Raw genomic sequence first — 25865 nt, forward strand, 5'->3', positions numbered from 1 at the left:
AGATGCAGCACTTTCAAGCACATCAACATATGAATTGGTAAATCCACTCGGAGAGGTGCATCGCAATCGTTCAAAGTTTATAGTCGAATAATTTGCAAACTTTGCTTCCCCGCAAGTTGGCAAGTATATGTTGTCGGTATCACTGCCATCGCGACCGCAAGTACGCCTCGCCGGGACGATATCGAACTGGGTGTGGTTTGATAGCGGTACGTGCGTTCTATGGAGTTGACGATTGTCTCCGGCATAGCTGTAGATCGTGTTGTGCGGATCATAAGACAGGGACAATTTCAGGGAAAAGAACTGCGACTAATTTGACAATGCTTGCGTTCACGTATAGTCGACATCATAGTAGTTGCGCAAAGCGCGCACTGGTTAATTTTCCAGATCCAAAGGATAGCGCAATGTGCCAGCGCGCAAACATAGCCAATTTCAAAATCAGTATGGCATGAATTTAGCTGTGACCTTTGTGAAAGCTAGGTTCTATAGCATCTGGTGCATAGTGCTTCTATCTGTAAGCGTGGCAACGCTAAGACACCGGATCCTTGTTTTGAACGATGCTACTAGTCGGTAGTGCAGCCAGTTAGAGCCTGCTGCACATTTTTTTGAAAACTGCTTTTCAGTGCAACAGAGTATCTATGGCACTTCTACGCACCACGAACTGGATCTGCATCACTGAACCTGCAGTCCATCTTCCAGTGTCAAATTAGGATCTCAAATTATCCTCGGGGCCAATCTCAACGACAGAGGACATCTCGATGTTATAAGGGAGTATCTCCGTAGCTAGAAAATACTGAACATCGTTGTCAGTCAAATTACTATTCTCCTTAAGCCCTACGCTACAATGATTACCATCTAAAGCACCTCCGCATTATGGAGTTGACTGATCCTAATTTCCTTCCAAAAGGTCTGCACCTGGGCTGCAAGCTTTGAGTAAGCAGCTCTGATTGCGTCGATCGGAGTACGCTAATCCGGCTGGTGACTACACACTAGTTATTCACTAAATTCTCGGCGTTAGTTAGATAATGTTGCATTAGTGATATAACTAACTAACCGACTAAACTAACTAACTAACTAACTAACTAACGGAGAGCCTGGAGTGACCCTTCACTAGTTTCGAACATATCAGCTACATAAATTATTAGTGACCTAAGATCGTTAACTAGATCGGGTAGCTAAATTATGAATTAGTGATCTAAATTAGTGACGAAGGCTCCAACTAGCGACGACAGCAGTTTAGATAGCGTACTCAGTTAACTAATCTAGTTGGAAAAATTAGTAGCTGACGGGTTGCTGACGCGCTGAATTTATGGGTAGCTAATTTAATTTGCTAATTAGACACCAATAGATGGCATAAGGGTATAGGTAAGCCGGTTGAGTAAACTAAATGGTGCCCGATCGCTATTAGATGCTATTTTAGCGACCTCTCAGGGACTAACATCCTTCTTTCTATCTGTTGTTGCCTTCGCAGACTGATTCCTTCTTTATACTACCTACATCAGGAGAGTAGTTCGATATGCTATCAGCTAACTGCTTCCATGCGAAAATGATAAGCAGCAGCTATGGTAATTTTCAATCCGGGATGGTGTAATCGGCACGTACCCACAGTAAGGTGGCGTGCGGCTCAGCTCTGGGGGTGCGTGCATTCTGCGGCTCGGTGAAGCGCGCGGGCCTTGTCCCGACGAGGACCGCGAGGTTCCAGGTCGCATACCGCGTAGCAGAGGACGACATCGCAATTGATTGGCAATAGACTATAACTCAGAATGCAATTGGCGTTGTAGACTGCGGAATAACGAAGGAGACGGACAGGCAGCAGGAGTGGGTCACAGGGGCTACCCGGCACAGACCTCAGGGGGCGCACGAGGCTGGTGGCTTTGCTTTACTTTGCGTGGATGTTCCCGCCGCTTCGATTGCCAGTTCTTCAGTGACCACCTCCAGCTGCCATCTCTTGGTCCCCTCCGCTTTGCTTCGCCCCGTTCCTCGTCCACGGCCCCAGGCGTAATGCTCTGCAGCCTCAGAGCCTCTGTGCTCCTTGCCGGTGCCACCATCTTCCTCCTATTGGGTCCGGTGCTCGCTGCCACGCCTGCCCTTCACCTCGACCTCTCAATCCCATGGGCTGAGCACTCTCCCTATCTTCTCGAGCTTGTGTATGTCTCTCAGTACTCAATTGCATTCCGATTAATGTTTTAACCTTGTTTGGCGCATAGCGAAACAGTTGCGGATGAAAATCCGAACGCATACTTCCCGCTGCTGGCCCACCTCGCGGAGTTCTCATTCTACGGCGACGCGGAAGATAAGCTACCCCCCACCCACTCGCAATTGTACGATGAAGCTCTCAGCTTTACTATTTCCTCCGGATTTCTTTCCAAGGGCCCGCAGACGGACTGGTTTGACCTCAAGTTGAGCTTGCGCAAGTCCGCGCCTCGCATTCAGGCGTACTACCAGTTCTACAACGCATCCGTCTTCCCAGTGTTCGCCGATAGCCTTGGAAAGTGCGCCAACGACTCTTGGTTCTTGTTTAATGGAAAGCCTAGCTGCGACCCGAGCGCTCTCTTCGCACTCCAGATTCCTGCTACTGTCGAGAACTCGGATGCGTTGCCTTTCGATCGCTCTATTGGTCCCGCTACCGCTCCTACTGTTGTGCTTTATGCCGACCTGGCGTCGCCGAGCTTTTTGTTGTTCCATTCTACTCTTATCGCAGAAGCAAAGCATGGCAAGATTAAATACGTGGTCAGATACAAGCCATCGGTGCCAGTCCTGGGATCCGCATTCGCAGAGCGCCCTAAGGGACTTTCGGCGTACGGTGTGGAATTGGCTCTCAAGAGAACTGACTACATCGTCATTGACGATCGTGCTGCTTATTCGAAGAAGCAGACAGTTCTGGATGACGGTGACATCAGAAATGTCGTTCCTCTTAAGACCACCGAGATTGCGAACATCAGCACGAAAGCTGCTGCCTATATTCTGAAGAATACTGCTGGCATCGAACCTATTGATGCTCTCTTGACTGCGACTCAGGACTTCCCGAAGCTGGCATCGGCCATCGCGGCCACTTCGCTCGATGGTCTAGATGAGTTCTACGAGGAAGCCACTGAGAATTTCCGAGTTATGGGACGCACTTCGGTCCATGTTCATGGTTACAACTCGATGTATGTCAACGGCGCGCGCTTGGATTCGCAATTCAGTGACGACTTCTTTGCCTTTGAGGAGATCATTGACCGTGAGAGAAAGATCTTACAGAACTTTGCCGACTTGAACCTTTCCAATAGCGAAATTTCGCAGTTTATTTCCAGTTCTAAGATCCTGGCTCTTAAGAGTGTTGATCCCGAGCCCCGGTTCAACTACTTTGATGACGAGGAAGGCGGAAATCTGATTTTTTGGCTCAACGATTTCGAGACCGATGATCCAACATACGCAAAATTCTCGCCCTCTATCAACACGATTCTCAAGCCTCACTATCCCGGGCAGTTCCATCGCATTCGACGAAATATCCACACCCTTGTGGTACCCGTCGATCTTTCTAGAGACGAGGATATTTTCCTTGTTCTTATGAACCTCAAGACATTCGTCACCCGCGGAATTCCCATACGCATTGGTGTAATCCCGCTCTGCGATACTCCAGGTCAAATTATCCGTGCTCTCAGTTTCTACTACACATCGCACCATTTTGGTGCCGACTCCATGTATAAAATTCTCGAAGCACTCCGAGGACAGCAGCCAGAGGATGATCGTACCGAAATGGTTGAAAGCGAACTCGATACCATTGAGCGTGCGCAGTTGTGGTCAAAGCGAATGGGCGTGACGACGGAGAAGCCAATTGTGTTTTGCAATGGTTTCGTGCTGTCGAGAGAGTCGTCAGGATGGCTGCAAGCTGCTGCCCTTAGACTTGACGCGGACGTGCTTGTTGTCCAAGATTTGCTGCGAGCGGGCGAGATTCAGAACGACACGAACATTCCGGAGCTTCTTTTACGGTCAGCCGCGCCTAGGCGAAACGGACTTATTTGTCCGGAAGATTTCAATGCGATTGAGCAGATCAATCTGATCCCAATTTTCAAGTCCTACTCCGTCGTACTCGACAGTCTTCCTAGCATTGAGATTAAGGCAGCTGAAGCTTCTAAGAGTGGCTATACATTCTACACAACGCTGCTTATTGCTGCTGACTTTGATTCTAAGGACGGCATCGATCTGTTCAAAGAGACATTAGACTTTTTGTCTGACGAATGGTCACATAACATCCTTATGCGCTTTTTGCATATTCCAGGCTTGGAGAAAAACACGCCGACGTTGTCAACTCTGCTGCACTTTTTGGACAAGACTGGCGCGCTATCCGAAATTTCTCCAGAGCGGCTGCTTGAGGCTTTCGGCGATGCTCCTGAAGCCACTGAGGACTACGAGAAGATTCCTCATGTTGAGTCTGTTATGCACCTGCTGAGCGATGCAAAAACTGAGGGATGGGCCGGCCCGGATAATGCCAACGCGTTCAAGTTCTGGGAGTCCACAGCAGCACTTGTAAGCGAGCTGGGCGTGAAAGTCGGAGAGTCGCTGGTTTTGTTCAACGGCCGTGCGGTTCGTTTTCATGCGGGCCAGCTTATGACGTCACTGGACTTTGAGAGCTTGCTTAAATACGAAGAGCCTCTGCGAGTTCTACCGGCATCGGCTATCGCTAATGATCTTGGTCTGTTCGAGAATCTGCCTGCGGGGACAAGCCCCTACGATTTTGCTGCGCAGTTGATTAGTGCCTCTGCACAGGCTGACGACATTGACATATCCGGTGGATTTTTCCACCAAGTGCAGAAGCGAAGTGTTGAGATTGGAACTTTCAAGAACGAGCACTCTGGGTTTGACGTTGGTGGCGTATTTGACGACGCCGAACTCAAGATTATTGCTACGATTGATCCTGTCTCGGAGTTCGCGCAGAAGTACGTTCCGATGCTAAAAGTTCTTAGCGAGGTTGACGGTGTTGTCGTGCGTATTATTCTCAATCCGACTGTGGAGGTGACGGAGCTTCCAATAAAGCGGTTTTACCGCTTGGTTCTCTCTTCTAAGACTGCCTTTGCGGAGGATGGAGGCATTATTGCTCCTGAAACGGTTTTTGAAGGTATGCCATCAGATACGCTGCTCACGCTTGCTATGGACGTACCTAGTTCGTGGTTGGTCACGCCGAGCAAGTCGAAGTACGATCTGGACAACATCATTTTGTCAAACGTGGCTGAAGACAAGGTTGAGGCTGAATACTTGCTTGAACATATTATGGTCGAGGGCCATGTCCGCGACATGTCATTTGGTGAGATCCCGCCAGCGGGTCTTCAGATGACACTTGGAAGCGAGTTAAACCCCTCGATTTCGGATACCATTGTGATGGCAAATCTGGGATATATGCAGTTCAAGTCTGAGCCAGGCGTATGGACGCTTGGCCTGCGACCGGGCCCATCTGATATTATTTTCCATATTGATAGCGCGGGAGCTCATGGATTTATTCCGCAGGCTATTGATGTGGACAATCGACATGTCGATGTTATTTCGTTCCGCGGCGCACGGATATACCCGCGCGTGTCACGTAACAAGGGCAAGGAGCACATGTCGCTTTATGAAGAGGTCGTGGAAGTTATGGGACCAATAGGCATTTCGGAAAACATCAAGTTTTTTATCCGCAACACTCATCGACGCATTAAGGCGATGCTTGAGGGCCGTGATACGAAGTCAAAGACAGTGAAGTACGTGGAAGAGCCGAAGCCGCAGGCTGCCATCAATATCTTTTCGGTTGCCAGTGGACACTTATACGAGCGGTTTTTGAACATTATGTTTGTGAGTGTAATGAGACACACCAACGAGACGGTGAAATTCTGGCTGATTGAGAACTTCTTGTCGCCGTCGTTCAAGGAGTTTTTACCGCACATGGCGGAACAGTACAAGTTTCAGTACGAGCTGATCACGTACAAGTGGCCGCATTGGCTGCGTCCGCAGACTGAGAAGCAACGGATTATTTGGGCATATAAGATTTTGTTTTTGGATGTCATGTTCCCACTGGATCTGCAGAAGGTTATTTTTGTCGATGCGGACCAGATAGTACGTACGGATCTGAAAGAGTTGGTTGATATTGATCTGCACGGTGCGCCGTACGGATACACGCCGATGTGTGACTCGCGAAAGGAGATTGATGGATATCGATTCTGGAAAACTGGATTCTGGAAGAACTATCTGCAGGGCCAGACGTACCACATCAGTGCACTGTATGTTGTTGATCTAAAGCGGTTCCGCCAGCTCGCGACTGGCGACCGGCTGCGACAGAACTATCACCAATTGTCTGCAGACCCGGATTCGCTGTCGAACCTGGACCAGGACCTACCAAACTCGATGCAGACGACGATCCCAATCTTCTCGCTGCCGCAGGACTGGCTGTGGTGCGAGACGTGGTGCTCGGACGAGAGTCTGAAGACCGCGAAGACGATTGATTTGTGCAACAATCCGATGACGAAGGAGCCGAAGCTGGACCGGGCGCGAAGACAGTTGCCGGAGTGGACTGTATATGATGAAGAGATTGCAGCATTTGCAAGGCGCGTGAGCGGTACCGGAAGCACAGCGGTAGAGGAAAAGGTGATAACGTCGAGCTCAGAGACGCCGGTGGTTGTGACCATCGAGGCGGAGACTAAGGGCGCTGGCCATGATGAGTTGTAGATTAGTTTGGCGTTGTGCCATAGTGATTTATTCCGCTTTCGCATGATGCCTTACAGGCGGTGTATTTACATTAGTTATGATACTTTGAAAAGATGTCGATGCATCGTATATACAAGTTTGTTCTGTTTAGTGGCTTGTTAGCTGTCGTGGGTCTGACGGGGCTTGACGTCGATGACCCTGTTACTGCCAGTGCGGCCACCGGAAGGAGCAGTGTTGTTATCGTCGTCCTCAGTTGTACCTTCCTCAGGCGGCACGCCGTGGATTTCCCAGATGACGCCATTATGCTGGACAGAGATCTTCATCGTCGACTTTTCGCCGTCGGAGTTGCGGGTAAGATCGTGAGACAACGATGAGTTGACGACAGCAGTTACGCTAGCGACGCGTTCGTTTCCAAAGTTGCCATTGTGCCCTTCGCGAAGCAGTCCAAATTTAAGGATAGTCGCGACGTCGGAATAGGTTTGCTTCATGCGTACCTCGCGGTCGACCGCCTCGCACGGCCCGAGGAAAAGACGGTCACTATCTGAGCGAGGAGGTTGCAGATTAAACTGCTTGTACACGGCGTCGCCGTCTTCGAGCAGCGCGGCGTCGAAGCGGCGGTTTACGAGGTTGACGAGCTGCTCGACGTCCAAACTCCGGATTTTCCGAGATGACGCACTTGCGCCGGCGCCGGCGTGCTCGGCGATATCGTCCCATGCACGCTGGAATTCTTTAGCGCGCGCAAGATTGCGGCGGCGTATAAAGTAGACATAGCCGAGGAAGAGTAGCGGCAGGTATAGCAGTAGACGTGGGAAGGCGACGAAGACGAGGATCGCGGAGGTCGCAAAGAGGCCGACGAAGATTTTGATCGGCGCCGGTATCACGGCAAAGAGGGTGCGGAACAAGTCCCATGGACCCGGTGGGCGGAAGGGGTCAGGGGCGGAGGAGTAGTAGCGTGGGGATGATCTGAGGAAGGTGCTGCGGGGGAGGAGGGTACAGTTGTGAAGGAGCGGCGAAGAGCATATGCCACGTGCGCGCATCGGGGTTGCGAATGTGCAGAAGTTTGTGAGCAGTGCGGAGGAAGGTGAGGGTGTCGAGACGGCGGCAGAAGAGGAGATGGGGGCGGAGGTGATGGTGGGCATGGTGGTGTACCGTGCCAAGACAGGAATCGCATGCTGCGGGACGACGCGGTTCGCAAGGACGGTGCGGAGGACAAGAGGCTGTTGCAAGGCTCTGAGGCTGCCTGTAAACAGCGAGCGCAATGCCACGGGAAGAGACATTGTGGTAAACCTAGATGCAGGTGGTGCGGAGTCCGAGGAAGAAAGTGGAGTTCGTGATCGTGTCGCCGGAGCGTCTTCCGCACCTCAGCGCTTCCCAATCTTTACTCTCTCCACCACCGCTGCCGTCCCACTTCACCTCCCGCAATGGCCTACCCTGGCGATGATGATGATGCCGACACGCGGCGCATTTACCTTGTCTCCGCTGCGCTCTCGCCGGAGGAGTACCGCGTCTACCCGCGCTGGTTCGCAGAACTAGTTCCGCCCGGTCATCTCACGCTCACACTCGACGACATGATGCTCTTCGCGGACCGCTTCGGCATCACTGAGCAGGACAAGTGGAAGGTGCGTGTACTTGGTCTGGATTGAGCCCATGTGCAGCTTGCGACCGCGTGAAATGCCGCGGCGTCTGGGTCTTGTTCGCACGTTGATCTGCCGTGCTGATGCGTTCACTCGTCGCTAGATCTTCGATGTTTTCGAGAGCCCACTCATGACACTAGAGAAGGGCGAGTTCTACGCGTTTGTTAGACTTATCTGTCACGTCATGAACGGCGAATCGCCCTCCCGCGCGCTTGCGTTTCAGCAAGGTCAGTCACTCTTGCAAGAGGCGACGTAGACACTCCCACCGTTCGTTCCTGACACAAGTCCGCACAGCACCCGTCCCGACCGCGATCACGGCTGATCCCGTCGTCAAATACAGCGCCGTGGCTCCGCCAGACTCGGACAGTTCATCACAAGCACCAACTAGACGATCTTCAAGCTACACTCCTGGGGTCTCGCCGGCGACCGGGCCTGTGCAGGTCCCGGAGCGCTCGTCACCACTAGCATCACAATCAGCACCAGGAGCGGGATCTGTGCCAAAGCTATCCATCTCTACCACCCCAAGTACAGGAACAAGTCCCGGTGCATCAGCTCCAACCTCGCTCTCATCGCCGGTCGTCGCGGTCGGCAACCCCTTCCGCAGACACGGCGACGCCGTGTCGTCGACGTCTCGGCGTACGTCCTCTGATTCGACCAAGACTACACGAAGTGCCTCAGGGTCGGCGATGCTGCCGTCGAGCGATTCGCAGGCGGTCGACGCATTTACGCAAATGTTGCTTGGTGCGCCGGCGAACGCGTCAGCATCGGGAGTGCTGACGCCGCGAACAGCGTCGGATTCTTCGGTTCATTCGCGACACTCTGGTGAACATGCCTCGTCGCAGACGATGTTGATGCAGTCTACTTCGGGTAGTGACACATTAACTGCTATAAAGGGACATGTGCAATTTGATGATATTAGGGACGAAGATGATGACGACGATGATGGAGACGATGAAGAAGATGATGACGACGACCGTGACGATGACGAAAACGACGACGATAACGACAGCGCACAAGCAAGCGCTTCACCTGAGCTGACCACAAAATCCACATCTGCCGTTCCTACCACTCCAGTACTCGCCTCGAGCGGCTTCCAGCAAGCTACGCTCCACACGATCAAATCACAGCACTATCTCTTCATGCCAAAAGACCCCACCGCTTTCCCGCCTCCACCACCTACTCCCCGCAAGTCTTCAGACGTCGAGAGCAGTGCCCGTCGCGTGCCACCGCCACCACCACAACCGCGTCGTGCCGGCGGTGTAGGCTCAACTCAGATATTGCCTACGCCCGCTCATGCATCGAGCACAACACCTACACAACCACCGACATCAACGACGGCATCCACACCAGCGCCGGTACCGCATCGTTCACTAAGCGGGCATCGTCAGGCACCGCATCATACGGCGAGCAACATCGATTTCGATAACGCGTTCAAAGGACCAATGTTCGACGCCGCGGTAAGCGGGCCGCATCCCAACGGCACTATAGCGGTGCCGGCACCACCACCTCCACCACCACCGCCACCGCCTCCCGCAAGTAATTCGTCAACGCCAATCACTCCTGTGGCTCCACACACGAGCGAGCCTCCACCAGTCCCACCCCCATCCGCTGGCCGTGCGGCTCCGCCGCCGCCTCCATCCCGGCGGAAAGTCGGACATGGAAAGTCGGACAGTATCTCAAGCGCCGCCGTCATCTCTGAGTTCCCTCATCACCTTTCACTCCCCCCACCCCCTCCTGCGTCTCACCAGCAACCACCGGCACTGTCAGTTCCATCGTCAGGCCCTGCAGACGCGATTGACGAAAGCGGTGTTCCTGATTTGCTGGCGGATTTATCCGCACTCCAGCGCGAAATAGACGCTGTGCGTAAGCAACATTCGCGGGACAGCGCATGATTTAGTTGTGCGTCTTGATGTGATGATATGCTATGTTACCGGGGCTAGCGAGTATTGTATGCGCATTTTGAGTTGTCATATAAGTTATAGAGAGGCGCCATGTATTTTCTCATAAATGTTACAATCAAACCCCACGACACATAGCTACCGCTTTTTGGTGCTCTTGCCCTTCTTTGCCTTGTCAGCGGCTGTTGGCTCCGACTTCCGCTTCGCGCTCGTCGGTTTGTCGGACGGAATCACTTTGAAGAACCCGTCTAATCTACCCTGCTGTGCAGTTTTGAGATTTTTCTGTAGTCTCGCCGCCCCGCTGCGTACACGCTCTTCGTTGAACCCCTTGTCTTTGACTAAGAACTCGACAAGCCCGTCGACATCCGGTGCAAGCCACTCAATATCAATGGTTGCGGGATCGGCAATTTCTGGTTTGACGAAAAGCTCCCGCGCGTCAGCGTAGGGCCAGTTTTCAGGGATCTTATAGCGGCTTTCGGGATGGTCTTGAATATACTTGACAATGCCGTCCAGATTCTTGTGTTCTCGGACCAGTTTGATCGCAGTCGCAGGACCAACGCCCTTAATCGGCTCTAAGTAGTCGCACCCGAGAAGGATACACAGGTCAATGAACTGGTCCATTGTGAGCTCGAGTCCTTCCAAAGCTTTGCTGAGCTCGACTTCAGTGATGGGTAGCTTCCGCTGTTCGCTGAATGTGAGATGACGCAACAACACCGGCGCCGCGAAGCACAGCGTATCCATATCCTCCGACGCCGCCGCGTAGACTTTACCGGCTTTTGCCAGCGCTGCACACTGCGCCTCGGCCTCGCACGGCGCATCAACGTAGGGAATGCCCATCAATTTGAGCAACTTCTTCGCCTCCTCATTCTGCTCCTTCGTAACCCTGACCGTGCGCCGCGCAAACTTATCTTCAAGCACAGTATCACCCGTTTCCTTTGCATTTTCGAGACCTTTTAAAGCTTCCTCGCGGCGCACGTACCGCTTGGCGAGCTCGCCGTTCTTGAGATGTGGTGGGTGTCCGTCGAAGACGTACACTGGCTTGATTCCGTTGTCAACGATGCGCAGCGTGCGATAAAACATGCCCATTAGGTGACTCGTCGTCTCACCTGATTCCGACATGAGTTGTTGGCCGTCTTGTTGACGCACGGCAATCAGGAACTGGTATAACGACATCGACCTGTTCGAATGAGCTTGGTGCTCGTACATTAAAACGGTGCATACTTACGCGTCCTGAAGGTGTTAGTGGACTCAAGGCTTGAAGACTAATAAAGACTACACCTACTATAGCAACTTTGCGACCAAAGAAGTTCTTAATCTCCCCATTCGTGATCGCCTTGGGTGCGTTATCCGCGATTGTCTGGTACAGTCCTTCAGCCTCCTTGTCAGTCAATCCAAATCGCTCAAACGAACAGGTATTGATTTCATACCCTTGATACCCATGATTTCTATCGTAGCATGAACCTAGAGTCAGTAAACTGTCCGATCTGGTGGACTGATTAACACGATCGACGCGTCTTCGAGATTTCAAACGCACTGCGGACGCTTTGGGAGTTCTACGTGTTTTCGCAATTTACCCATCAACCGCCCGCTGCCAGCGCTTTGGACATCTTCACGTTCATAGTCGCTTGTCAATTATCGCATAAAATAGCTCTTACCAAGCTCTAAATGCTCGTAGAGATAATGCAGCCGAACAAGGACCTGATTGCAAAGGTTACCCGGCTCTAAGAATCTACAATATCTGCATATTAATAACATGGAGAAAATAAAAACTTCATATTCCTTGTGGCCCAATGGCAAGGCGTCCGCCTACGATTAAGGTCTCAAGCGGGAGACTCCAGGTTCGACCCCTGGCAAGGAAGGAATATGTCTTTTTTACGTGTTTTGTTGTGCATATTTACTCTCTTGCATGTTTACTTTTTTGAATGTTAAGTCCGTTCTCTTTACAAGTTACTCTAGCGAATTAAAGAAGAGCTTATGTCGAAGATCGAACGATTGGATGAATGATTTACATGTTTGAGGTGTAACAGAGATGAAGCCAGATGAAAGTAGCTTCCTAGTGCCAGTAGAGTCGGCCCGTTGGATTCAACTGAAGTATACCCCGCCGACTCAGAATTCGAATTTACAATAATACAGAATTCACAAATCTTGAGGTTAAACAGGATCGGTAGAGAGATACTATCAGGCGGTACCGTGGAACTAGAATATGGCAGCAGTTTGGTAGTGCTGGTGACTATGTTTACAGTGGGAATCATTGAGTTGCGTACAAGTTACCCGTCCTCGGGTCAGATCCGAGACGATCCGAGGCTGTGTCATGACCTGCAACTCCGCTGAGATCACCAATTGCCCTCCGACGCCCGCTTTCTTGCCGCAGACGTTCTTGGTCGTCTTCACAGTTCTACCGCTATTACCTGCGGTCCCATCTTCAGTTTCGTCGTTCTTGTCGCGGGCTTGCAGAGTGTCCACACTGGTGTCGCTGCTAAAAGCGCCGTTATCTCCGAGTCCGACATGTCCTCGACCAACTCCTCCGTGAACGCGTCCGAAATGCACTCCGCTCCACCTGCAACCATTGCAGCCGCCGTTCCTGCACTGATCGCAGAATCGATACCCGCTGGTAGACCGGGACGTGTAAGCAACTCGGGATCCACACCGCCACAGTCAGAGCTCGTGGTTCGCAAGCGCCGACGCGTGCCGGTTGTGTGTGCCGTCTGTCGGCAGCGCAAGCTCAAGGTCAGTTGTCCGTTCTCCAGGATTTTATTGTTCGACGGTCAGGTCTTATGCTTTTTTACAGTGCGATCGAAATCTGCCATGCTCCGCCTGCGTCGCTCACGAGACAGCCGCGCTATGCACATATGCGGTAAAGCCGTGGGTTGGTGAGCAGGTCTTCACGCAGACCGCCAATACTTCTTCGGCTCTTCCTCCGTCGGGCGTGCCTACGACCGCGACCACTGGATTGGCAAATGTCGTGACCGCAATTACGCCTTCCAGCGCAGTCAGCGCCTACGACGCCGTCCTGGCTACCTGCGCGGCACCTAACAACAGTGCGACGAGCCGGCGAAAGCGTGCACGCCCGCGGACAGAGGCTGAGCTTGATCCAAAGCTGTCACCTGCTTATATCGAGCTTCAGCAGCGCATGGCACGGATGGAAAGTCTGCTTCAGCAGATGTCTGCAACGCCGAACGGCGCAAACGCGACCGCAGCTACCATACTTGATCCGTCAGTAACAGTTCCTGCGATACCTACCGCGGCATTTTTGCCTACGCCAGCTAATCAAATACTACAATCAATGCCCGGATTTACTCCACAGATTGCAGGAATTGGCGCCGACGTAGCACCTCAGATTTCTCGTCTTTCACTATCCGCGCTTATGCGGCCGACATCTCTAGCAAGTGCACCTGTCCCAGTTCTTAATGCTGAAATGAGCGTGAAACGTAATCGTTTGACATACTTTGGCGCGTTCTCCGGTCTAGCTGCGATTAGAAAAGACGAGTATATACAGAAATGTATATCCCAAGTTGAGCAAGCCAAGCGAATCATGACGCGGAAACGGGTTGAAGCACGGGCTGCGGGAAACTCCGTGGGACCCGAGAAAGGACAAACGTCGCACGACACCGCTCCACCACGAAAGGTGACGTACATCCCGCCGGAGATGAAGACGCTTGTGGAAGATATCTTCAACGTGCAAGCCGAGCCAGTGGATTTGTTCCCGCGCCTAGAGCATCGGCCAGTATGCGAGTTTTTAGTGGACCGGTTTATGCAGACGATCAACATTGTATTTCCGGTCGTCAATCCATATCTCTTTCGAAAGGACATGGCTATGTACTGGAAGGCCAAGGACACGGCATTGCAGCGTCGACAGAACAATAATAACAACAGCAGTGCGGTCGTGCAAAGCAATGGCGCCCCAGAATCTTCTTTTGGGTCGGCCATGCGTAAAACCGATATGCGCAGTGCCGCTTTTTTCGCTGTGATTCTGCGTCTTGGACGACTTTCGCTTCCGTCAGATTGGAAGCCATCGAGCGCTGGTTTTGAAGACTCGTATTCTGTCCTGTTTGGGCCGCGATTAATTGCTTTTGCGTGGGCGTGCCTTCGCGAAACGAATTACATGGGCAAACCGAATCTCGTTGTTGCGCAGGTGCTCGTGTGCATGCGCTTACATCAGCTAATGTCTTTCGAAGGCGGCGACGGCCACGATGGGAGCGATGCCGCAGGATTTACCGGCATGATGTGTCAGATTGGAGTCTCGATGGGTCTTCATCGCGATCCGTCGATGTTCCCTTGCATTCCACCCGGCATGGGACATCTAGGCCGGACGTTATGGACAAACATGGTTATACTCGATACTTATCGCACATTGGATCTTATGCTTCCGTTTGCCATTAACCTGGAAACTAGTGATTGTGATTTTGACAAACTGAAGGAGTTTCCGCCGGTCGTGCCAGAGTCGGATCAGTACTCGCTGCAATTCGTACAATCCCATTTGAAATGGGCATTACTCGCGCGCACTATTTTCTCTCGCTTGCTGAGACCTGGGCAATCAAGTTTGACGTTCGAAGAATACTGCAAGTTTGAACAAGATCTCAAGTCGTTCGCCGAACTCCACCTCAGCTCGTTCCAGTCCCTCATTTCGGTGATACAAGTCGGCGCCGCGGTATCAAGTCCACAGGACTCGTACGACCTCATCCAGAAATTTTTACTACAGATTTTGTTTTTCCGGCTACAGCTTGTACTCCTACAAGCCTACATCCCCGCGGACGCTGTCACGATGGAATCCATCCGACGCGAGCGCATGCGGTGCGCGTTGCGCATGCTGGATACGATATCTACGTGCATTCATCACCGTAGTTTATTCGCCGGGTTTGAGTGGTTACTTATACCAGCCTCTGAGCGCCATTTCTTCACATCTTTCGCGATCGTGATGAACGGATTACTCAAAGCCCACTATGCTAATCCAACAGCACTGTTACCACCGATACCACCCGAATCGTCATGGACGCCAGGTGCAATGCCATGCGACCCAACAGACCTGCGCTGGCTATCCCCCGATCTGACATTTCACTACGACGACGCGAGCTTATTAAGCCTGCAAAGGCTCTACCAGGCCTTTGTGAAAACGCAGACATGGCTAAAGGAGTATAGCACAATATACTACAACGCGCACAAGACGTCCGTTGGCGTGCGCGTGCTTTCGGATTTCGTTCGGCATGAGGTCGTGTTAGGGCGGTCTAAGGCGACGTCGCAAGGAAACGAACCCCAGTTACCTGGTGTGGACGCTGCGCCGGGCACGGTCGCGGAAAAGCGGCAGATGGAGCAGCATTTGCAGTGCAAGATGCAGACACTCCAGCAGACTGATGAATTACGTGACTTCATTGTTCCCACACCGACAGACCGCGCAGCCGTCGTTTCCACGCCAATGCAACGTGTCCCATCCCCCGCTCCCGTCAACGTCACAACCACTAATGCGGCAATCAAATCTTCCTCTACTGTCACAGTCGACGACGACGGCTTCGACGACGTCGTTGCACAGATCTTTGGCAATGACGACGACGAGATCATGTCAACCTTCAAAGCATTCGATCCCGCAGACTGCCCCGACGGTAGTACCTTCGAAAACTGGACTGATTTTGCTGCAACGACTGCGGGTGTCACCGGCGATACCTCAGATGCTGGCACGGTCGCTGGAGGGCAATTCAGTAGTACCGAGGACGCGGATGGGATTTTGGCGCGCGAGGATATTTTCGCCGGCTTCGGATCCTTGTACGCCTATTCATAAACCAACCATAATCTCAACTTTTTAGTTTGTAAGATAGCACTACTTACGGTAATGTAAGTGTAAAGCGACTTTTATTAAGGCGTATTATAATGTCATTATCAGTTCCCAGAACATACACATGAAAAATTGTGAACACAGTAACCATTATTAGTTGTAAAAAAAACCACAAAATCAGCTGTCTATATCGCAAACAAAAAACAATCCTCTATGGCTTTACTTTCCAACGCCGAAATAGAAACCAAAGACAGGAAGAACCATTAGAAAGAAATCATGAGAGAGCAAGCACAAATACAAAAAACAAAATAAAAATCATGATTTATGTCGAAGAGCTACCTGGAGGCCGTTCGTGAAATCGCGAATGGACCATGTTAGTAGTAGAGCTCCCCGAACTCGGCGTCCGGCCATCGGAATAACGCCGCATTTCCGATGCCGACCCCGAACTCGGCGTTCATGTCATTGAGTTGTTGTAGTTGATCCTGTTGGCGGGCAGGCGCCCCTGAACACGACGTAACAGCTCCTGTCGTGGGCGCGGCAGCAACAGTACCGTCACCTGTAGATGATGAAGGTGCTGGTACTGTTGCTGAGACGCCACCAGGCGCAGCGGGGGATGTAGAGCCTGCAGTCTCTGACAATGCGCGATGTGGGAGTTGTTGCTGTTGCAGCGCTATAGCGGAATCGGTAGCCGCTACCACCGACGCCGCGACTGCGAGCGCATTCTGCGCTGCTTCGCTCACACTCGTAGCAGTCGGGACAACCACGCCGCCTGATGCCGTCGTCACACTGGTCACCGCGCTCGTCGTCGTCGTCGTCGCAACCGCCGATGTCCCCGCTCCCGGCTCGGAACTCGCAGTCGCAGCAGCAGCGGCGGCGGCGGCTGCAGCGGACACCGAGGATACAGACGAGTTCGGTGTTCCCGCTTTCGAAATCGGGGTGCTTGGCGCGGTTATTGAGATCGCTGGCATACCAGCTAGCCACATACTGGCGCCAGCGCCGCCGTGCATCGTGCCTTTCTGCCTTTGCTCACTGTATCCGCCGTGTAACATCCCGCCCGACGATTGCGGCATAATCTGCTGCTGCTGCTGTTGTTGTTGCTGTTGCATCGTCGCGCGTCGAAGTGGTGCTAATGGTTGGAGGTGCTGTGGCGATAATTGCTGCTGCTGAACTGGCGCGCTGTTGGTCCGCGGAAGACCTTGTAACGGCGGCGTCCATGTGTACTGCGTAGGGGGGACGAGTGAAGACATGCTAGCATGCATCTGTAGCGGTAACACGGGCGATGAGCTAGGAGAGGCAGGCGACGCGTTGCTGTCCATGCCATTTCCGACACCAAGCGTCATCCCGCCCGCGCCGCCCGCTCCGCCTGCTGATATCGGAAGAGATGTCGTGGCGTTCACACCGCCGCTGCCCCCAGCGCCAATCGGAATGCCCATACCCACGCCATTGCCCATAGCGAGGCCCATTCCCATTCCCATTCCCATCCCCATCCCCATCGGCGCACTGGCCATCATGCCCACGCCCATACCCAACGTGCCCATACCGAGGGCGCTCATACCCATGCCCATGCCAGTTCCAAGCCCAGGGCCGCCGACAGGTCCGCCCGTAATGCCACCAACTGAAAGACCCATGCCAAGCGCCATGCTACCCTGTGCCATCGTGTCGTACTGTGTATACCCTGCCATGCCGCCGAAATTGCTGCCGACACCGCCGCCAACGCCGCCGATACCGCCACCGTAATTGCCGCTGCCCATGCCGTCACCCATGTCAGACTGCTGCTGTTGCTGACTATTCCCTTGTTGCAGGATATCCCACAACTCGTCCTGAACTGGTCCGAGATCTTCGAGCATGCCCCGACGGAGCTTCGGCTGTTGCGCCGCAGCAGCTTCGACTTGGGCTTGAACCCGCGCTTGTTGGACTTGTTGCTGCTGAAGCTGCATCCGTCGTTGCTGTTCGAGTAGGAACTGCGTAGACTCAAGCTCAGCTTGTTCTTGTTGTTGCTGCTGTTGCTGTTGTTGCTGTTGTTGCTGCTCCGCCTGTACCTGCGCTAGAGACACAGGCACCGCTACCGACGCCGACGCCGACGACGAGATGGTCATCCCGAAACTCATCGGCGTACTCGCCGTACTCGCCGGCGGCGCCGCTTGTGAAGTCGAGAAATTCCCGAAATCCTGTTGCTCGCTGCTCGTTCCCGCAGGAGCATTGGAACCAGGCGTGTCGTCTGCCACCTTGCTCTCCAGTCCACCGGATCCAGACTCGATCGCCGCGTTCAAATACGCCTCGAATGAGTCGCGGAAGTGGTTTGACGCGGGCCAGCGCTCGGCGATGATGTATAAAACCGTCGTGCAAGCGCGGATGTCAGATAAGAATTGCGTGTCGAGGATTGACTGGTCGCGCGTGTAGCAGTAGATCATCGTGATGCCGGCCATATAGCACGCCTGTACCGCGATGAAGGAGTATGACACCTTGAGGTACTGATGAAAGTGCTTGTAGATCTGGCACAATTGTCCAGACGAGCGGAGACATAATTTAAATTCCTCGGCGTCACTCGACAAAACTGGCAACTTTGGCACGAGTAATAAACGCATGTTCTGGTGGTAGTTTAGCATATAATACTCCTCCGACATGGATAGCTTTGGCGTGGGAATGAAACTAAGCGGCTTGATCATCTTGCAGTTGAGAATAGTCTCGCCCCACTCATCGAGTTCATTGCGGAGCTTGAGGAACTTTTTCTCCGACGGCAGCTCAGACTTGTCGACGCGGTAGATGATTTGTTGGATGCGGGATGCAATGCGCTTAATTTGCAGGACGAAAATGGAACTTGTCATCGAGGTGATGTGCGTCATGCTGCTCGCAGCGATTGCTTTCTCAAGTTCTGCCTCGTCGCGGATGTTTTCGTCCACATTCGCGGGGAGCTAAGTCAGTTAGCCAGGCTCACCATGAATCCCACCAAGAACACTAACCTCGACGTCGATATCGCGGTCTGCGATACAAAACGGTCGACCAAGAACTACAGAGACACTGCGTTCAAGAAGATACAGCGACCAGAACAAACGCTTACGACGCTGATCTTCCATCACACTCCGTACGGGCAATTTTCTGTGAAATCCCGCTTCGACGCAAAGCCGGATAGTGAAGCCTGTGAGATGCCAAATGCCCGGTCCGCTAGGAGATCGCAGCTGGAAGACGATGATGAGCAGAAGTTTTTCAACGATCTCGATTAGCGGGGAATAGCACAAGATGTCGAGGTACTGTATCGCGACTTCGTAGTGTTTCTACTCAAGTTAGCGAATGCAGGATAATGAACACAAGAGAACTTACATCTGATGAGTACGCGTAGGTCCCGGTAAGCTGCAAGTAGCGTGCCCCGATGGCGTATATCATGTGCAGCTTAAACCAAATTGACTTTATCTCGCGCTCATACTCAATTGTGTTCTTCGCCGCGTCCTGCGCCGTCGGTGTCGTCGACGACGGCGTGCCAGGCTCAGACTTGATCCGGTCATCACTACCACTCGGCGTTGTCGGTACTGCAGCAGCCATCTGTGGAAATCCCGTACCATCCGCAGCGGCGACCGCCGCGCGCACCGTGATGCGCGCGAGCTCCTGAGCGATCTCTTCGCGCCGCGAGTTCCAACTCAGAATATCGCCTTTATAGATGAACGGGTATCGCTGGTGCACGCCATTGAGGTACGCGTCGACAAACTGCTGCGCGAGCGCGGGCTCGGGGATGGTCGCCAGGAACGCGCGCACAAGGTGTTCTTCGGTCGGCGGATGCGTGGACGGGCGGGATAGATCTGGTAAGAACACCGGGGGTTCGAGGGGCAGCGGAGTTGAGGCTGCCGCGCTTGAAGTGGAGGATGCAGTTGGCGCGTTTGTTGGCGATGCCGATGCTAGTGGAGCCTGCGAAGAGATGTCGCTGTTTGAAGCCGCCGCAGATTGCTGCAATGGCGGGAGCAAAGGCATGTCGGTTTTGACGGGGAACGACTGCGGTAAAGAGCGACCATAGATGGCAGCCTGGACGAGCTTTTGCAGCGGGAAGCCGGAGGTGGAGCCGAGATAGTACGACGGTGGAGTGTTGGTGGAGGTGGTCAGCGCGATGAGGTCACGAGAGGCTGGGAGGTCTGCGGAGGAGGATGAAGTCTTTGCAAAGTTCATGACCGGTGGAGGGAGTTTGCGGGACGAGAGCTGTGGGTCTGCCGGTGGCTGTTGAAGAAGCGCGGAGATGTAGTTCTTGTTCTCAACTGGCACCTGTGGTGGTGGCGGTGCGGAAGCAGCAGATGTCGGAAGCAACTCTCCAGTCTTCGCATCGAAGCACGACGGATTCGCCAGACGCAGTGCCATCTCCAGTCTGCGCACATGGTGCTCGAGCGAGTGCACGTAGTTCGCCGGGTACGCTTGTTCCTTGGACACGCACTCCGCGCCGGCCTTGGAGCAGTTTGTGCAGCGAGGGAACGCATTATCGCAGCGCTGCTTGCGCACCTTGCAGCGGTTGCACGCGGCGATCGAGCGCAGGCGCTTGGTCGGTGGTTCCGTGTCGCCGGCAGGGTCGAGGTGGTCGTGCGGTATGGAGGACATGGTGCGGAGGCACCGGCACGCGCGGAAGGGGGGAGGAGGCGACGAGCGACAGGCCAGTAGCGCAGTGTGGTTTACCAACGGTGTCTGTAAGCGAGATGGGGTCGACGAGAAGCCGGGCGGAGTGGGTAGTGGGTACCGATTGGTGATATCGGAGGAGGAGGAGGAAGAGGAGGAGAACGACGACAAACAATAACGACGACGAGAAGTAGCAACAGCGACCAAGACTCTTCTTGGAGCTTGAGCAGCTGCGAGGGAAAGAGTCTAAGACGGGGAATTGAAGACAGCGGGAAGAGCACGAGCCTTTGGCGCGGGCGTTCTGGCGGCGACTCGCGACTCCGCCCGCGCGGGCCTTACCTTCTTTGTCCGCTCTAACTCCTAGCTCCTTGCTCCTACAGCCTATACTCTCTCTCACTGCTCTCCTTGCGAGCTCAATGCTCCCACCTCAAGCGTGGTGGAGCTGGCGTGCCGCAGTCATGGACGCGTCGTGAAGAGCGTGGGCGATAACACCGCAGCGCTTATCGTTATCGGCCTGGTGTCGAGGACTTCGCCGCGGACGCCTCCAACTTCAACCCGTTCCGCCCCGCCACATCACCGCCGCCGCGACCCTGCGCGCAGCCGGCAGTGCACGGCCATTGGCGCTGGCCCTGGGCAGCTGCTCGTGGCCCCATGGCTCTTGCGCACTGAGCAGTAGACTGTAATGGACTGCCTGAAGCTCATAAGCCGAAGACCAGTGGAGTCAGCACTTCAATTCATGTCTCTAAAAGAGCGCACGCCCCCGGCCAGTCCGCGAAAAAGCACGCACTTCTCCTGGCTGCACGCGGCAGTGGCGGCCGCGGCGGGTGGGGCGTCGCTGAGCGTGCACAGAGTGGAACTCGTCCGCGCCCGCGCCCCCCTCCTTCGCCGCCTGATCCAAGCGCGCCGCGAATCTCGGCTCGCGCGCTGGCCCCGGCCGCGCGCGGTGCCACGGTCCAGTTCGCCAGTCCACGCGCCTCCGTCGAGGACTCAAGACATCCATGTTCACCCCCCAACAAACAAATTCACCACCTCCGCACCACGTAACCACACCCGCCCGTCCCGCGTCACCTCAAAGTAGTCCTGCTCGTACATGCTCCGCGACATTAGATACCGCACCTTCACGTTGCCGGACACGCGCACGCCGCCAACCGTCAACACCCTCATGGGTCCGTCGATCCCACCGCCGCCGCCTCCTAACCCCGCCACCGCCGCCCGCGCCATGGCGCGCGCGAACCCGCGGCCAAATCGCCGGCCCGTAGCGCCGCTGGTGCTGTAGTTATTCTGTCCCGCGCCGTCGTCACTACCGCTCTCCGGCGCCTGCGCAAAGCGTACGCGATGCCCATCAAACGACGATGTTTCCACATCACGCCCGTGACGCGCAATCAGCGAACGCTGCTCCGACGGAAAAAATAGCTCCATCACCGTCACTGGCTGCAACGGCGCCGAGACCGCGCCGGGATGCACAGGCGGCAACGCAACCACGGCTCGTCGCCGCCTTCGCTGCTGCGCTGGACTCCCCTCACTAAACAATCCCTTGCGTGACGCAAGTTTGTTATGCCACCCACTCGGAGAAATAAACACGCTGTCGTTCACCGGCGTGAAATTATAAATCCCATCCAAATGGTAAAATTCCCCCCACGACGCGACCGCGGAGTAAAATCCCCCGCTGAACGCTGCCGTACTACTGCACTTTCCATTTACGGCAATGTCTGGCATCGTCACCACCGCCGCCGAGGCGTCCGGCTCGACTGCCGCCACGACGTCGTAGTAGGTCTCGTACTCGGCACCGAAGTAGCGCTGCTGATGCACAATCGGAGCCGGCGTGTACATCGTCATGTCTGTGCGCACCTTATCCGCGCTGTTCTGTAACGCGTCGCTGTGGTTCAGTACGCGCTGTCGTGGAATGCGCGGTGACAGCGACTTCTTCTTCATCTCCGCCTGTCTTTGTGGCGGCAGCAGCTTCACATCGACCCGCAAGACATGCGCCTCTGTCGAAAACACGAAATTCGAGTCCTCGCTGTTCAGAGGGTTATCCACATCGAACAGCAAATACAAGTACTTTGTTGTCTCGCTCAAAAAGAAGCTTTCCATGCGATCGTCCACCTGGCCCGTCTTGAGATCTTCAATCGAAGCATACCCGCACTTTGCCCGCGCGCGCGACTGCAAGTCACTCAAAATCTGCGCGCCGACCCTCAAATAAAACGGATCCTTTGTCGCACGATACAGCAGATAATTCGACTCTGCAAACTCTGGCCGCAGGCCATACCACCCTAGCTCAATACTTCCCCTGTTGGTCGCGTAATTCCACCGCTCCGGCGTGCCGGCATACGTCATCCATAGCTTGTAATACACTAGATGATGCCGCACCGCCGCGCTCACATCGCCCGCCAGCACCTGCAACCCTGGGAAAAATGCCGCGAGCGAGTCAATCCACGTCGTCACCGGCGACCCAGTGACCATGTGCACGTTGCGGTAGATCCAGCTGCCGTCATACACATGTTCTTTGATTGCGGCGTATGCTTTCGAAAACACATTCAAAAACACCTCGTCGCCGAGAAGAATGTACGATTTCAGTGCGTACTCGTAAAATGAGTCAATACTCGCTCCGATGCCAGTGTATGCAGACATCCACGACCCTGACACCGAATCCACGCTCGCGCCCACGAGATTCAAATTAGATCTCCGCTTCCACACCCCAAAAAATGCAGCACGCGCGGCGGCCTCATATTTGTCATCTCCCGTCAGCCTCGACAATGTTGCAAATTCAAGCACAAGACTTCCCGCCCCGGCGGCACACGTGTCAGTAATACTCTCCATCGCACAGCCATATCGCAGATTCACGCGTGCAAGTGGGATCCCCGTTGGTGTGTCGAATGCCGGCATAAGTCGGTCCGCGAGGTCGCGTGCCAGCACGAGCAGCGAGTCGTTGTAGCCTGTGACCTGCAGCCCGAGCTCCGGCGAAGTCGCGTATATATGTGCAGATAATAACCCTCCGACAACCCGGATCGTGCTTTCAAATACTTGCACGCGCGACGGCACGTCGAACTGCACGTATCGCTCAACAAGGCGGACGCCGGCTTCGAACGCCCTTTGCTCGCCCATCATCTGCTACATTAGCATTGAACAGCACCACTATGTGAGCACACTAACCGCCAATGTGTCCAGTGCATCAACTAATTGAAGTGCATAGTCCCCCAGCGCATCGTTGAGACCCATGTTGTCCGGATTCGACTTGTCGCTCCCCCGGCCTTCGCATGTGATAGGTGTGACCTCTGCGCGGTCAGTCACTTCCTCCAAGCTCCCATTGACGAACAAACTTACCGTCGTCCGGATAGGCGTGCTGCAAATAACTATTCCACCCATGAAAAAAAGCCTCTCGCGTCTCTTCCCTGTAGTTTGTCAGTCGCGGTTGCATGCACGGGGTCTTCAGCATCAGCACTCACCGCAGCTGATCCAAATGCGCCCGCGGAAACGCATGCACGCGGTGTGCCGCCAGCACCGCGAGCAGCACTAGCACTGCCACGAGCACTTGTATTCGCGCTGGCAGAACCATTGTGCTTGCGACCCATGCACAGGCGCGGCGGTTGCGTTGTGAGAACCGTGGTCGTAAGGCGGCGTGGTCGCAGTACACAACGCTCCTCTGCTCCCATCACGACTTTCCCTCGGACAGCCGCTGTACGCATCCCCCTCGCCGCTTTCCGTCCCGCACAACCGCATGGCCGCTCTAGCTCCGTCTCCGCGGCCGTCGACGAGCACAGCCCCACCTACACCGCAGCCACAGCCGGCTCCAGCACAGGCTGTCATTGCGCCACCCGCGGCAGCTGCGGCAGCGCAGTACGCGGATCCGCACGCGATCTACCTCAGCTTATCCTGTCTCGACTTCCTCCTCATCGAGCTTATCCCCCTTTCCGAGCGTATCGTTGAAGTCACTGGCGACCACACTGCAGAGGACACACCCGCCGACGCGGGTGCCGTGCTGGAACAACGACATAATGCGATCTTCAAGCATGTCGAAGGTCTCGGCTACCGCGTCGGTCAGGGCCTCGTCGAGCGCTTCTCACAAGATCGTCCACGCTTTGCGGACGTCCTCGACGTCATGAAATTTGTGTGCAAGGACCTATGGCACCTGCTCTTCCGCAAACAGATCGATAACCTCAAAACAAACCACCGTGGCGTGTACGTGCTCACGGACCAGAGCTTCCGGCTGCTCATGCGCATGTCCTCGGACGCGGGCTCAAGAGATGCGGCCATCCGCGCACTGCCGTATCTATGGTTCCCATGCGGCGTGATCCGCGGCGCTCTGGCGAGTCTCGGCGTGCAGGCAACAGTGGTAGCGGAGACATCAAGTCTACCGATTGCCACGTTCCACGTACAGACACTACGACAGGAATAAAGATCATCTATTGTACAGTACATATACAAATCACTCCAGCTTGGTCGGCTGTCCCGATAACAGTGTATACACTGGCGCGTCAAGCAAATCGCGCCCGTGCAAAAAGTCGAGCTCGAGAATAAACACGTACTCGAGAATCACACCGCCCAGCTGCTTCACGAGATCACCCGCCGCCTTTGCGCTGCCGCCGGTCGCGATGATGTCGTCGACTACTACGACTCGCTGGCCGGGCTTAATCGCGTCGGCTTGGATTGCAAACACATCCGTGCCGTACTCCTTTTGGAACTCTGCTTCCGCGACCGCACCGGGCAACTTTCCGCTCTTGCGCACCGGCACGAACGCGGCACCGAGCTGCAGTGCAAGCGTAGGACCAAACAAAAACCCCCGCGCGTCCAGCCCGACAATGACTTCTGGGCCATCGTTGCCGGCGAAGTTGGCCTTGATCTGCAGTGCCATGGCAGTGAGCAGAGCCTGGAAGGTTGTGGGCGACTGAAAGATGGGCAGGATGTCCTCGAAAAGAATACCCTTCTCAGGGAAGTCAGGATACTGGCGCAGCGCGCCTTTGACGAGGGCCTTGAGCTCGTCCACGGTTGCGTCGGCCATGGTGGATGTGATAATTGGTTAAGTTGTGGTGGGGGTAGTGGGGAGGTTGGTGAAGTGGATTTGTGGGGAGTCACAAAAGAGTTGGCGTTCTGTGATTCGTACTCACAGAGTGATCGTGCTGTATGGACAACGCGTCCACGTGTTCGATTTACAACTACTCAAATATCCGTTGAACATGTGCTTCATTCTATGGACATTCGCTTCCTTCATATAGCGCACGTCCACGAGAACGCGTAGACAGACGCGTAACAGTTGACGCGCAGTCGACACGTAACTAACACGCGTACTTACTGTTGGCCGGTTCATACATCGGTTCAGCTCGCACGTGCTCTCAT

The 25865-nt window shown here is 54.3% G+C and overlaps 9 protein-coding genes and 1 non-coding gene across 10 annotated transcripts; 5 read left to right on the top strand and 5 right to left on the bottom strand.

Moving 5' to 3' along the window:
* Nucleotides 1-1839: 1839 nt before the first annotated feature.
* Nucleotides 1840-6781, top strand: V1518DRAFT_422507 (UDP-glucose:glycoprotein glucosyltransferase-domain-containing protein). Its single transcript, XM_066905465.1, has 2 exons — nt 1840-2144; nt 2205-6781. The coding sequence occupies exons 1-2, from the start codon at nt 1999-2001 to the stop codon at nt 6670-6672; spliced, it is 4614 nt and encodes a 1537-aa protein (XP_066757329.1). The 5' UTR covers nt 1840-1998; the 3' UTR covers nt 6673-6781.
* On the bottom strand, nt 6677-7982 carry V1518DRAFT_422508 (uncharacterized protein). Its single transcript, XM_066905466.1, has one exon. It carries the CDS (start codon nt 7926-7928, stop codon nt 6810-6812), a length of 1119 nt encoding a protein of 372 aa, XP_066757330.1. The 5' UTR covers nt 7929-7982; the 3' UTR covers nt 6677-6809.
* On the top strand, nt 7892-10327 carry V1518DRAFT_422511 (uncharacterized protein). Its single transcript, XM_066905467.1, has 3 exons — nt 7892-8270; nt 8389-8512; nt 8580-10327. The coding sequence occupies exons 1-3, from the start codon at nt 8073-8075 to the stop codon at nt 10175-10177; spliced, it is 1920 nt and encodes a 639-aa protein (XP_066757331.1). The 5' UTR covers nt 7892-8072; the 3' UTR covers nt 10178-10327.
* On the bottom strand, nt 10258-11838 carry V1518DRAFT_422514 (PIN domain-like protein). Its single transcript, XM_066905468.1, has 3 exons — nt 11611-11838; nt 11466-11551; nt 10258-11413 (listed from the first exon to the last, which is right to left on the bottom strand). The coding sequence occupies exon 3, from the start codon at nt 11387-11389 to the stop codon at nt 10322-10324; it is 1068 nt and encodes a 355-aa protein (XP_066757332.1). The 5' UTR covers nt 11390-11413; nt 11466-11551; nt 11611-11838; the 3' UTR covers nt 10258-10321.
* Nucleotides 11839-11959: 121 nt separating this feature from the next.
* V1518DRAFT_t54 lies at nt 11960-12042 on the top strand. Its single transcript has one exon. It is a non-coding gene; the product is annotated as a tRNA-Arg (tRNA).
* Nucleotides 12043-12517: 475 nt separating this feature from the next.
* Nucleotides 12518-16129, top strand: V1518DRAFT_387743 (uncharacterized protein). The gene is made up of 2 exons (XM_066901721.1): nt 12518-12910; nt 12972-16129. The coding sequence occupies exons 1-2, from the start codon at nt 12689-12691 to the stop codon at nt 15951-15953; spliced, it is 3204 nt and encodes a 1067-aa protein (XP_066757333.1). The 5' UTR covers nt 12518-12688; the 3' UTR covers nt 15954-16129.
* A 192-nt stretch (nt 16130-16321) lies between these two features.
* V1518DRAFT_377626 (fungal-specific transcription factor domain-containing protein) lies at nt 16322-20519 on the bottom strand (the record flags this gene model as incomplete). Its single annotated transcript, XM_066901584.1, has 6 exons — nt 16322-16656; nt 17449-17622; nt 17680-17923; nt 18008-18859; nt 18908-19219; nt 19266-20519. The coding sequence occupies 6 exons, from the start codon at nt 20517-20519 to the stop codon at nt 16322-16324; spliced, it is 3171 nt and encodes a 1056-aa protein (XP_066757334.1).
* Nucleotides 20520-21209: 690 nt separating this feature from the next.
* V1518DRAFT_121562 (glycoside hydrolase) lies at nt 21210-24178 on the bottom strand. The gene is made up of 4 exons (XM_066900696.1): nt 23978-24178; nt 23856-23923; nt 23685-23806; nt 21210-23639 (listed from the first exon to the last, which is right to left on the bottom strand). The coding sequence occupies exons 1-4, from the start codon at nt 24085-24087 to the stop codon at nt 21537-21539; spliced, it is 2403 nt and encodes an 800-aa protein (XP_066757335.1). The 5' UTR covers nt 24088-24178; the 3' UTR covers nt 21210-21536.
* Nucleotides 24179-24199: 21 nt separating this feature from the next.
* On the top strand, nt 24200-24988 carry V1518DRAFT_422520 (transport protein particle component-domain-containing protein). The gene has a single exon (XM_066905469.1). It carries the CDS (start codon nt 24250-24252, stop codon nt 24925-24927), a length of 678 nt encoding a protein of 225 aa, XP_066757336.1. The 5' UTR covers nt 24200-24249; the 3' UTR covers nt 24928-24988.
* Nucleotides 24914-25572, bottom strand: V1518DRAFT_422521 (phosphoribosyltransferase-like protein). Its single transcript, XM_066905470.1, has one exon. The coding sequence runs from the start codon at nt 25528-25530 to the stop codon at nt 24958-24960; it is 573 nt and encodes a 190-aa protein (XP_066757337.1). The 5' UTR covers nt 25531-25572; the 3' UTR covers nt 24914-24957.
* Nucleotides 25573-25865: the final 293 nt, after the last annotated feature.

This window comes from Limtongia smithiae (genome assembly GCF_038497785.1).
Source record: "Limtongia smithiae strain NRRL Y-17922 unplaced genomic scaffold V1518scaffold_14, whole genome shotgun sequence".
In the NCBI taxonomy this organism is placed as follows: domain Eukaryota; kingdom Fungi; phylum Ascomycota; class Lipomycetes; order Lipomycetales; family Lipomycetaceae; genus Limtongia; species Limtongia smithiae.